The following is a 12,324-nucleotide window of genomic DNA, read 5'->3' as shown; positions in this document are numbered from 1 at the left end:
GGGTACAAGATGATGAGAGGCATAGATAGAGTGGATAGCCAGAGACTTTTTCCCAGGGCGGAAAGGGCTATCACCAGGGGGCATAATTTTAAAGGTGATTGGAGGAAGGTTTCAGGGAAATGTCAGAGGTAGGTTCTTTACACAGACAGTGGTGGGTGCATGGAATGCGCTGCCAGTAGAAGCAGCTACTTTAGGGACATTTAAGCAACTCTTAGATAGGTACATGGATGATAGTAGTATGACAGGTAGGTAGTTAGTTTGACCTTAGAGTAGGTTAAAGGTTTGGCTCAACATCATGGGCCGAAGGGCCTGTACTGTGCTATGTTCTATGTGAACTAAATTATATGCTTGGCTTAATAACAAATTCACTTAACTGTTGTTCCTCAGGGAAGACCCACATCACTAATTTAGAAAGTTAAATACTCCCCTGCATTTTACCAATAGGTGACACTTCTCACCAATGCAGCATTGATGCAGCCTTTGTGGTGGATCAATTTTAAGAGGAGTGATAGTTATCCTCTGCTGCATTTCTGCATCAGAAAACAAATCAAGTCACCAAAACTCAAACCAAAGTGCAATCTGCAAAATGAAAAAAAATGCTACTAGACCCACTGTCTGGTACTAAATAGTCAAGAAATTCTTCAAAAAATAAAGAGGATTTCAGAATGCAACTTCAGTCAGCTGAGAAAAGCTAGGGTTGGGAGAAAATGTCAAATTCAACTAGACACAGCTGCTGGATTAGACAGCTGCTATGTGACAATATGGCTTCAGTTTCCACCTTGTCCCTCCCATCAGCAATGGGATTTCATCTCAATACACTTGGACTTCTGCTACTAGGTATTTCATGGTTCACAGCAACACCCAAAGAGGCACATTTCTGTCCAGTAGCTTTATTTCTGTTCAGGGTTTACAGTTCAATTTCACTACATTTGGAAGCAACAGCTCTTGGTCCCTTCATTCTGTACATTGCAGCCATCACCACCAGCAGGGACAGAGACACCATCATGAAGCCAATGGCTGCTCCACGCAGAGCCCAATGAGACCCAGCAGCATCTATTGAGAGATAGAAGACATTATAGATCGGAGAGAATTCACAGGTAACAGATTGAAGAGATTCTACTTACCATTTACTTCATGTAGCTTCTGAGACAGAGCACTTTCATCTTCCAGGAAAATGATGGGACCAGGAGCACTCACCAATGTTCCCTCCTGGTCATTTGTACTCCTGCGTCTCTCTATTGCGAGAAAGATTGTTAGTTCTGATCCAACCCAGGGATCATAGTCAAGTAAAACCTTCACAAGGTAGAGATCACATGTTGCCTGCTATATAGACAGACCAACCCACATTAGACCATCTGCACTTCCTGTTCAGTGCAGGATATTTACTGGGACAGCAAATGTTTACCCCTCACCACAAAATCCAGGTTCAGCACATGTGCAGATGAAGAAATCCTGAAATTGCAGTCAAGCACTCAGTACAGACTGTCAGACTCAGCAACATATCAGTACAATTAATTGATAGTGAGAACTTCCTTTTCCATTATCCTGCTGTTACCAAAGTGAAGCCTCATTAAATATGAAGGTGTAAGAGTTGCAATTGGAGTAATAACCAACTGAAACTTACCTTGAAGGCAATGGAATGTTGTGTTATTGCTTACTAGATTTAAAGTTAAAGAGAATTTAAAAATTTGATTATATTGCAGCTTTTACCTTCACCCCATTTGTTTGTCCCATTATTTTGCTCTTGCAAGAACTTCAATTTGGCTTTTATTTTCTGGTTGCTGTCTGAAAATGGAGTGGCTGCTTAGATGGAGAACATGACTGAAGCTCTTCAGGTCAGTGGCAAGCACCCCCATTTTATTTTGACCACAAAATCCAGGCCTATGTTTGCAGGACTGGTGTCAGGCTCAAGATTAAGAGTTGTCTCATTCATAAAGAGTCATTCCCATTGAGGGAGAGTTTGTTTATACTGGGAGGGATATAGAAATAATCCCCCAGTTGCAGGGCACTAATCAGATATTTAAAAACATTAGTTTTGCTCAAACAATTCTGGAGCAGAGGGTAATCCTGGTTCAGCAGGAGGCTCTGTCAAGAACTCACTTCGGTCACATTTGGCTGTACAATCATCATGGGCAGAGGGAGAGCAAACTTCAGCACTGCAGTGCAAATAAACCTAGGAAAGAAAAAGTTATTTCGGGAAAGATTCATGTAGATAGGAGGAACAAGGCTGTTGTACAGGAGGAGCCAGTAAAGGGTTTAAGTGGCTTCAACTCCTTCCTGCAGTTTGGTTACCTTTCCAGAGAGAGGCTGTTCAGAATCTTCTCGCAGGAAAACAAAAGTCTTCACTTCAAACCGCTTGTGATGGGTTGGAAATTTCAAGCCAGAAAACACATCCACTGTGTGTAGGAGAGTCTGGTAGTCATCACCCACATAGGGACACCTGCAATACAGGAGGGTCAGTCATTGGGAGCAGGAAGAGGTATTTCATATATTGAAACAACAACCTCTAATTGGGTTTTTTTTGTATAGGCGACAAGGGTTAGAGTTCAAACTATTACATTCCTGAAATGGGAAAGGACAATTCCCATCAATATCCACCCCAGCCTACAATTTTCCAGTTAGTTTATCCCAAAGCTCCAAAACGAAGTCACAGATTTTTTGCTCTTCAAGGAAGTGCAAAAACTATTGTGGAACAATACTGAAGGAGAAAAATGTTAGTGGCCAATGTAAAGAAACTTGGCTAAAATCAGTATTGATTCTATTAATGGAACTATTCACTACAAGTGAAAAAAGGACACCATCTGGCACTGTACAAATCATTGCTTAGACAGCATTGAGTGCACTAGACCCGATTTTAGTCCTCCATACAATGGGAGGACAGTCAGACTAAGTGACATTTATTTATTCCAGAGTAATGTAGACTTGAAAGTGGCCTGGTAGACATGCAGTACACCCCTTAATGGACTTGTTGAGTACTACACTGAAGTATGAATTTAAATTCAGAGTAGAAGTAGACTGGACATGAAGGATCTGATGGGGAGGGCCCTTCTTACCCACAGTGGCTGTGGTGGGGAAGAGACAGTTGCCCACCTCCTCCTGGAATATGTCTTCGCAAAGCAGGTGTGGAAAGAGATGCAGTGAGTTTTGTCGAGGTTCATCCCAAGCAGCTCTAACAGGAGTCGGTGCTCTACGGGCTGTTCCCAGGGATGCACACCGAGACAAACATCAACTGCTGCTGGAGGACTATTAATTCGGTGAAAGACGCCCTTTGGTCTGCCCAAAACCTGCTGGTTTTCTAGCACAAAGAGTTGTCCACCACTGAAGGTTGCAGACTAGCACATTCCAAGGTCTAGGACTACGTGCTGAGGGACACACTAAAGCTTGGAGCAGCCGCAGCAAAGGCTCAATGGGGAAAGACCACAGTGTAAGGTCCCCCCACCAAGCTGAACTGAGGGGCTGGATCCATGGGAAACACCTCGAACTGTATTGTTAATATTTTCATTTGCTGTAAATGTAAAACAGTAATTGGCATGACAATTGTGAAATGGAAGGGTTGTGAAGAAACTCATGATAGTATAGAAGGAAACTGATCTCCCTTGCAATGTTTGTATTTTTTGGTGCTGTTTGGCAATGTAATTTTCGCAGATTTTTATGAATAAAGTATATTTTGGAAATAAAAAAAATAGAATAGACTGGACATTAGCTATTAGCTTCCCACTTGCCAAGAGGGAGTAGTGAGCAAGTCACTGGCTGAACTCAACTAGTTCCTGACTGGGACAGTTGGTGTATTACATATATTCCTTCTTGAAGATTTGGCCAAACAGATTTTTTGACTATTGGGTGAGGGGGAAGGGAGCAGTCTAGTCACATTGCTCCAGTTACTACAGGCTCGATGGAACATAGTCCATCTGTGCCATTTACTAGGAACTCAAAGCCATCAGCCCTTTCCATTCAGACTCCTTACCCATCCACCAGTAGACTCCATTGCACCTCATGGTTTGGGTCTGGGACAGGAGTTGCCCAGCAGTCACGCAACTTCAGCACAATCATTGGGTCAATGCGATCCTGCACACGAACTTCCACAAACACTGGATCCTGGAGGAAACTCTGAATGGGGTAGTCACTATCCACATACCAGGATCTGTAGTTACCACCTGAAAGGCAGATACAAGAACCAGTCACACCCTGCATGGATACCTTCCCAGTGCTTCCTTTCACCATTACCCTGGGTGGTTATACCTTTTGCAATTCGCAGTTCCAGTTTCAGAATCCCATCTTCAGAAGCTGGAGGTGGTGGAGGAGCTGTGTAAACTGTGACATTGATTTGTAAGCCAGTCTCTTGCCTCCCTTTGTACTTGCACTGGACATGCAGGCTGCAGAGAGACACAAGTAGGTCCAGCTTCATTCAGTAACACTTCCCTCCAATCCAATCTCCTCCCACCATCCTCCTACCTGAAGGTGCTGTCCCGGGTTATTGAGCCCAGTTTCCCAGTCTGAATCATCCTCTTGCCCAAGACATCAGTTTCATACACCAAGGTCCCATTCTCCTCCTGCAATGAGGAGGGGGTTTAAATAGGGAGCTGCTTCATTCATCTGGAGAATACTAGATCTTCAATACTCACCCGCTTGATCGAACCACAGGAGGTAATTGGGAAGCGGAAGGTCACAAGCTGGGCAGTGGTTAGTTTAGGCCTGCACTCAGCTTCTTGTCCATCTTTCACATACAGGGATGACAGGTTGAGGGCAGGACGGGTCAGGTTCTTGGAAATCACTAGGAGGAACTGACCATCTGCTGTGCACACTGCAAAAGAGGAAAGAAATACAATCCAAATGCACCAACTAGTAAACTTGTGTCCAGATAAATAACCACCAACATGGATTCCTCAGAAAGGGACAAACCTCCAAGGAAGAAACATCCCAAATGGATGGTGGGAAGCCAATGTATTGTGTCCAGGCTTCCAAGAGGCATTATTCTCAGGTCACTACACTACCAGAAGGACGTGGAGGCTTTGGAGAGGGTACAGAAAAGGTTTACCAGGATGTTGCCTGGTCTGGAGGGCATTAGCTATGAGGAGAGGTTGGATAAACTCGGATTGTTTTCACTGGAAGGTCAGAGGTGAAGGGTGACAATATAGAGGTTTACAAAGTTATGAGAGGCATGGACAGAGTGGATAGTCAGAAGCTTTTTCCCTGGGTAGAAGAGTCAGTTCCTGGGGGACATCGGTTTAAGGAGAGAGGGGCAACATTTAGAGGGGATGTGCAGGGCAAGTTCTTTACACAGAGGGTGGCGAGTGCCTGGAACTTGCTGCTGGGGGAGGTGGTGGAAGCAGGTACGATAAAGACGTTTAAGAGGCATCTTGACAAATACATGAATAGGATGGGGATAGAGGGATACAGTCCCCGGAAGTGCAAAAGGTTTTAGTTTAAGCAGGCATCAAGATCGGCGCAAGCTTAGAGGGCCGAATGGACTGTTCCTGTGCTGTACTGTTCTTTGTTCAGAGTCCAAGAAGAAATGTGATTGTATAAACACAGCAACTGATAATTGAAGAGGAAAACCTGCTCACTTGGCATCATTCAGACAGGAGAAACTGAGAGAGTTAGTACAGAACTCAATTAGCCCATTTTAAGAAAGGAAGTTCTGCATGTTCACCAGGTGAAAGATAGTGAACATGAACATTTCAGTAATAGGTATTAAAGATTTGAAGTCTCAGATGTCGAATAGCCATTTCCCATCACTCCATCACACAATGACAAATCTGTGGACTGTTTCCTGATCAAGTTAGTTTCTCCTCCTCTCGCCCTACAAGTATTGCCTCTGGAATCGGGGAGAGGGTTTGTTACCTGGGCTGTTTCTCAGGCTGTAGAAACAGGGATGGACAGCGGAGCTCCACGGATCAAAGCAGCAGCCCTGGCTGGTGCAGTCACTGCTGCTAATCCCGGGGTGACCACACTCAAACCTCCAGTCTGCCTCTGTGACACAAACATCATCCCCGGGGAGGAGCGGCTGGGCTGACAGCAAGGAGAGCCCGGCCAAGAAGCAGAGAGAACGACAAACCAGCCAACGTCCCATCCCGGTTACTGAAGCAGCATAATCATTTCTCCCAACACCAGCCCGTTTTATAGCCGGGAATTGGAGGCGGCTTCCTGTTCCACGGGTTTTTGCATTTCTGATAAACTCTAACATTAATTGTCTGGTTTGATGAATTCTCTAATGAACTCGTCTAGGAATAGGCGACATATCTAGCAATTGATTGATCTAGTGCTGTGTGAATGCGCTCAATCAATCCCTAAACATTGCTGTTCCTCATAACGTCGATTCCAGATAATGACCATTAGAATTCAGGTCTTTAACAATTTCGGCAGGAGCTTCACTCCCAATGTACCGGCTTTGAGCAGATCTGCAGCAGGTGGGGCCGAAACAAATGGGTGAGAGAGCAGTTTTGTCAGGTGCCTCTCCATTACTGCATCAATCACTTCCTAATCAAAGCTCACATTATCAGTTAATTTGGCTTCCTCATCTATCTTAGTTGTGATCAAATCCATTGCAGGCATAATGGGCAGAATGGCCTCCTTCTGTCATGCGCAATTCACTCTTGCAATGGTGTAACTGATAGTCATGGACTCCAGGGATCTGAGCACATAATCTAGACTGACACTTCAGTGTAGTACTGAGGGAGTGCTGCACTGTAGGAGGTGCTGTCTTTCTGAATAAATGTTAAAGGGAGGCCCAGTCTGCCCTTTCAGCTGAAGATTCCACTGCACTGGGAAGGAAGGGGAGTTTACCTGGTTTCCTGGCCAATTTATATCCCTGAACTAATGCCACCAAACCAGATTATCTGCTCAGTATCATGTGCTATTTGTGGGATCTTGCTGTGCACCAATTGACTGCCACATTCCCTACATTACTACAGTGACTACATTTCAAAAGTACTTAATTGTGAAGTGCTTGGGACGTCCTGAGGATGTGAACGGTGCTACAGAAATGTAAGTCTTTCTTTTTAATAACCCGAGTGGAAGCCTCTTGGCTGAGAGCAAGAAGTAGTTCAATTGGGTGCAATATGATGGGAAGAAAGATTGTTGACTGGGTAAGGAGGTTTGAGATGGGAGATCATGTGATGAAAGCTTCAGGAATATGTGCAACCTAGTTAGACCACACCTGGAGTACCATGAGCAGTTCTGGGCACCACACCTTAGGAGGGATGTATTGGCCTTGGAGGGAGTGAAGTGGAGATTTACCAGAATGATATCTGGACTCCAAGGGTTAAATTATGAGGAGAGATTACGGAAACCGCGATAAAGACCGAAAATGTTGGAAATACTCAGCAGGTCTGGCAGCATCTGTGGAGAGAAAAACAAAGTTAATGTTTGAGGCCTGTGACCCTTCATCAGGACAGGGAAAAGTTAGAAATGTAATATGTTTTATGTAGGTCAAATGGGGGAGGGTGGAAAAAGAACAAAAGAGAATGTCGATGATAGGGTGGAAGACAGAAGATTAAATGACAGAAGAGTTGGTGGTGCAGATCTAAAGGGAGTGGTAATGGACCAAGTAAAGAAACAAAAGGTGTGCCCAGAGGAGGTGTCAATGGCAGAATAATGAAAAGCTGCCATACGAAGGCAAAACAAGAGGAAAAGAAAGAGAAAAACTAGATTTAGGCCGAAACAGGCAAAGAAAAAGAAATAAAATTGGGACCAAGGTTACGATCTGAGATTGTTGAACTCAGTGTTGAGTCCAGAAGGCTGTAAAGTGCCCAATATAAAGATGAGATGCTGTTCCTCGAGCTTGTGTTGAGTTTCATTGGAACACTGCAATAGGCTGAGGACAGAGATATCAGTGTGAGAGCAAGGTGGAGAATTAAAATGACAAATGGGCAAGATTTCACTTTTATAGCTTTTACTCTAACAATCAAACTAAAATCAACAGAAATTAAACATGGATTAACAGTTGGATCATGGTCACTGCACATATTACAAATTACACATTAACTATCAGATACAACAAAGATAGATCTCAGGGATTTACTGGGAAATCCACTCAGCATATACGGCACCAATTACAGCCACAAAGTTCTTGAAAGCTCTGAACTTCCTCAGGTCGATCTCCAGCTCCTTTCTTTCAAGATGCAGCCACCGATCCTCATCTGACTGCAGTTCCTTTTCAACCCGAACTCCACGGGTACAGTCTTCACTAAAATGGTGCACTTCTCCAGAACTTCCTCAGCACTACTCAGGACAGTCTTGGTTGTGTGGATCCACCTCACATAATGGAAACAGCTGCAGCAACTCACATCTGCCTATTGCCACTTGAATCCAGCCTTCACTTCCTTCAGCTTGCCTGCGCTCCACTGCTGCATGATCTGAGCTTGGATGGCTCTGAATTTTTAATCTGGTTCCAACCAGCTTCAGTTTCCCCAGAAACCTGAAGTTTTAGTTTCATTTTCAGTTCGAGTCTGTCTTTAAAAAAAAAAGAAACTTTGAAACCTTGATCAGTGCACTTACCAGGATATTTGAAAAGTTATCTGTTCATTCAACAGCTCACACACATTCCACCACCGGTCCTGCAAACTGTGGATTCCATCATACTTCCCCATTTGGGGAAAAGAAAGCTCTACTGTAGTAAAGATTCCCTTACAATAGATTAGAAATACAGCAAGTTCGTAACATCATAAACATTTTAACAAATAGCTTATTACATACTGTACAGGTAACATTTTCATATTCCCCAATTATACATATCGTATTTACAAACTCATAAGGCTTAACCAATAACAAAACCAAGTAAATATGACAATTAGAATTCAAACATCATTGAATTATCATAACTTAGAGCCTTCCAAAGACAGAGTGTCAGCAATTACATTGTTTTCCCTGCAAGATGCACAATTTTTAGTGTAAATGGCTGTAACATTAAACTGCGAGACAGCCTGAGGTTCTTTCTTCTGAACTTTTCGAGAATCACAAGTGGGTTGTAGTCTGCAGAAACTAGTAGATCCTCCTGACTATTAGTTCCATAAACATCAAACTGCTGGAGAGCCAGTACAAGATTGAAAGCCTCTTTCTCAATGGTTGAGTATTTTCTTTGATGCTTATTAAGCACCAGACAGCATTGTCATCTTGGAGCAGCAGGACTCCCACCCTTATTTCACTGGTGGTGATAGCCACCTTGAACTGCTTACTAAATCTAGGGTTGCAACAATTGGCTCCTTTATTAAAATGGCCTTTAACTTCTCATGCTGTTTGGCATGACTGTGACCATTCGAACTTCATGTTTTTCTTCAACAAATTTGTCAACAGGGTGACTACTGTGCAGAAATTAGGGGCAAATTTCCCGTTGAATCCACACATACCCAGAAATTGTAACACTTCTTTATTTGTCTTGGGTAAAGGAAAATATTTACCCTGAACTTGGCATCTCACGATAACCTTGACCCACGATATGTCCTACATTAGTGAGCTTGGTCTTGGCAAACCTGCTCTTTGCCTGCTTTATGATGAGGTTAGCTGTCAAATAGAGCTCTCAAATGTTTGACATGATCACTCCAAGTGTCACTGTGCACCAAAAGGCCATCGATATACACAAGATTGGTTGACAGGTAAATTGGCCATTCTAAATTGTCCCTAGTATAGGTAGGTGATAGGGATAGGTGGGGATGTGGTAGGAATATGGAATTAGTGTAGGATTAGTATATAAATGGGTGGTTGATGGCCGGCACAGACTCGGTGGGCCGAAGGGCCTGTTTCAGTGCAGTATCTCTAAACTAAACTAAACTAAACAAGACAGTCACTCAAACCGGCAATCACTTGATTGGTTAATCTTTGAAATGTAGCTGCATTTTTCATATCAAATGGCATGACTTTACATTGGAATGGACTATTTGATGTCACTAAAACAGAAATTTCTTTGTCTTGGTCGGTCAAGGGGACTTATCAATATTCCATAAACAAAACAATCTTGCTAACAAAGGCTGAGTTCCCCACCCGATTGATACAATCCTCGAGTCTTGGGATCAGATAGGAATGCATCTTAGTTACCACATTCATCTTTCAGTAATCAATTGGGGAACCTTTGAAAACTGTTTGGTTTTGGTACCTGATCGACAGGAGAACTCCAATTACTTTGACTGAATTCATTAATATCATAATATGTATATTATAACATGTATTGAACTTCCTCCCTTACTTGGACCAATTTGTTGGGATTGAGTCTGTAGGGGTTTTGTTTAATTGGTTCAGCTTATGAACATACAAACATGTGAATTAGGAGCAGGAGTCGGCCACTTGGCCCCTCGAGCCTGCTCCCCCGTCCAATAAGATCATGGCTGATCTGACTGTAACCTCAACTTCACATTCCCGCCTATCCCCGATAACCTCAGAATCTATCTACCTCTGCCTTAAAAATATTCAAATACCCTACTTCCACTGCCTTTTGAGGAAGAGAGTTCCAAAGACTCACGACCCCCTGAAAGAATTTCTCCTCATCTCTGTCTTGAATGGGTGACCCCTTATTTTTAAATAGTGACGCCTAGTTCTAGATCCTCCCACAAGGGGAAACATCCTTTCCACATCCACCCTGTCAAGACCCCTCAGGATCTTATATGTTTCAATCAAGTCGCCTCTTACTCTTCTAAACTCCAGTGGATACATGCCTAGCCTGTCCAATCTTTCCTCGTAAGACAGCACATCCATTCCAGATCTTAATCTAGTAAACCTTCTCTGAACTGCTTCCAACGCATTTACATCCTTAAATAGGGAGACCAATACTGTACACAGTACTCCAGATGTGGTCTCAGCAATGCCCTGTATAACTGAAGCATAACCTCCCTAATTTTGTATTCATTTGCCATCGCAATAAATGATAACATTCTATTAGCTTTCCTAATTACTTGCTGAACCTGCATCCAAACTTGTGCAATTCATGCACTAGAGAATCCAGATCCCTCTGCATCTCAGAGCTCCACAATCTCTCACCATTTAGATAATATGCTTCATTTTTATTCTTGCAGCCAAACTGGACAATTTCACATTTTCCCACATTACACTCCATTTGCCAGGTCTTTGTTCACTCACTTAACCTATCTATATTCCTTTGTTGTGTCCTTATGTCCTCTTCACAACATTCTTTCCTACCTATCTTTGTGTCATCAGCAAATTTAGCAACCATACCTTCGGTCCCTTCATCCAAGTCATTTATATAAATTGTAAAACGTTGAGGCCCCAGTACTGATCCCTGCGGCACACGCCTACATCATCCTCATGAATAGCCAGAGAAGTACGACCTGGCTTATATTTTCTCAATCGGTCAGTTATGTCTTTCCTCTGTTGCTCAAGTAGATGATGTAGCACATCGTCCAAACCCTCCAACACCTCTGCATTCACCAGCTTCATCGCAGGAGGCTCAATCTGAGAACACTCAGTCTCAGATTCATCATCTGGTTCACCACGTGCACTAGTATCACCATCTACATTCTCTACCACCTATGCTACACCTACTAGCTGACTAGGCTCATGGTTATAGTACCTCCTCAGCATAGTCACATGACACATCTTTTGACTCTTTCATCTCTCTGGTGTACTAACTATAAAGTTCACATCACTGAGTTGCCTTTTGACACAGCAGGGTCCACTCAACCTTGTTTTCAATGGTTTGTCAGGCAAAGGCAACATGACTAGCACTTTATCCCCAGGTTGAAAAGTACGTGCCTTAGCTGTTCGATCTGCTTGTGCTTTCATTAGTGCTGAGAAGCCTTGAGATGTTCTCTGGCCACTGCACAAACTTTTAAGAGCCTTTCTCAAGAACTTTGACTCAAAATCTAGGTGGATATTTTCCTCCTCCTATGCCGAAATTCTTTATAAATGAGTTTAAGGGGGCCCCTAGCCTCATTCCCATAGACCCATACGAAGGAACTGAAACCAATGGACTCATTTGGTGTGTCCCTAGTCACGAATAACAAGGATGATTATCCCTTTATCCCAATCCCGGGGATACTCAAGACTATAGATGCTAATCATACTCTTGTTATGTTTGGTGATACCTCTCCAAAGCACCTTGGGACTGTGGGTGATGAGCAGATGACCTGAGTTGCTTCACTCCTAAATTACCTATGATCTCCTGAAATATACCTGAGATGAAATTTTACCCCTGGTCAGACTGAATTTCTTTTGGCATCTCATACCTAATGAAAAACTGGACCAACTCCTCAATCACAACTTTCACTCTGATCTTCTTCAATGGTGCTGCCTCTGGAAATTGAGTGGACAAATCCATGATGGTCAGGAGATACCTATGACCCAATTTGGTCTTAGGCACGGGTGCAACACAATCCACAA

General features: G+C 43.2%; 1 protein-coding gene across 1 annotated transcript in view; it reads right to left on the bottom strand.

Moving 5' to 3' along the window:
- Window positions 1-1,173: 1,173 nt before the first annotated feature.
- LOC137351465 (uncharacterized) overlaps window positions 1,174-12,324 on the bottom strand; it is a gene marked incomplete at its 3' end in the record, with an annotated part of 30,196 nt that continues 19,045 nt past the window's right edge. Inside the window, exons 15-28 of the mRNA XM_068015915.1 lie at window positions 12,135-12,278; window positions 11,575-11,761; window positions 11,242-11,397; window positions 9,396-9,478; window positions 8,286-8,416; window positions 8,056-8,198; window positions 6,384-6,477; window positions 4,623-4,801; window positions 4,453-4,550; window positions 4,240-4,373; window positions 3,965-4,154; window positions 2,293-2,440; window positions 2,101-2,173; window positions 1,174-1,235 (exon numbers count right to left, since the gene is read on the bottom strand). Of these exons, the coding sequence (XP_067872016.1) occupies window positions 1,174-1,235; window positions 2,101-2,173; window positions 2,293-2,440; window positions 3,965-4,154; window positions 4,240-4,373; window positions 4,453-4,550; window positions 4,623-4,801; window positions 6,384-6,477; window positions 8,056-8,198; window positions 8,286-8,416; window positions 9,396-9,478; window positions 11,242-11,397; window positions 11,575-11,761; window positions 12,135-12,278 (1,822 nt within the window). The remainder of the gene's footprint in view (window positions 1,236-2,100; window positions 2,174-2,292; window positions 2,441-3,964; window positions 4,155-4,239; window positions 4,374-4,452; window positions 4,551-4,622; window positions 4,802-6,383; window positions 6,478-8,055; window positions 8,199-8,285; window positions 8,417-9,395; window positions 9,479-11,241; window positions 11,398-11,574; window positions 11,762-12,134; window positions 12,279-12,324) is intronic.

This window comes from Heterodontus francisci, chromosome 36, assembly GCF_036365525.1.
Source record: "Heterodontus francisci isolate sHetFra1 chromosome 36, sHetFra1.hap1, whole genome shotgun sequence".
Classification (NCBI taxonomy): domain Eukaryota; kingdom Metazoa; phylum Chordata; class Chondrichthyes; order Heterodontiformes; family Heterodontidae; genus Heterodontus; species Heterodontus francisci.
The sequence above is the reverse complement of the archived record's forward strand: the minus strand, read 5'-3'. Positions and strand labels throughout refer to the sequence as shown.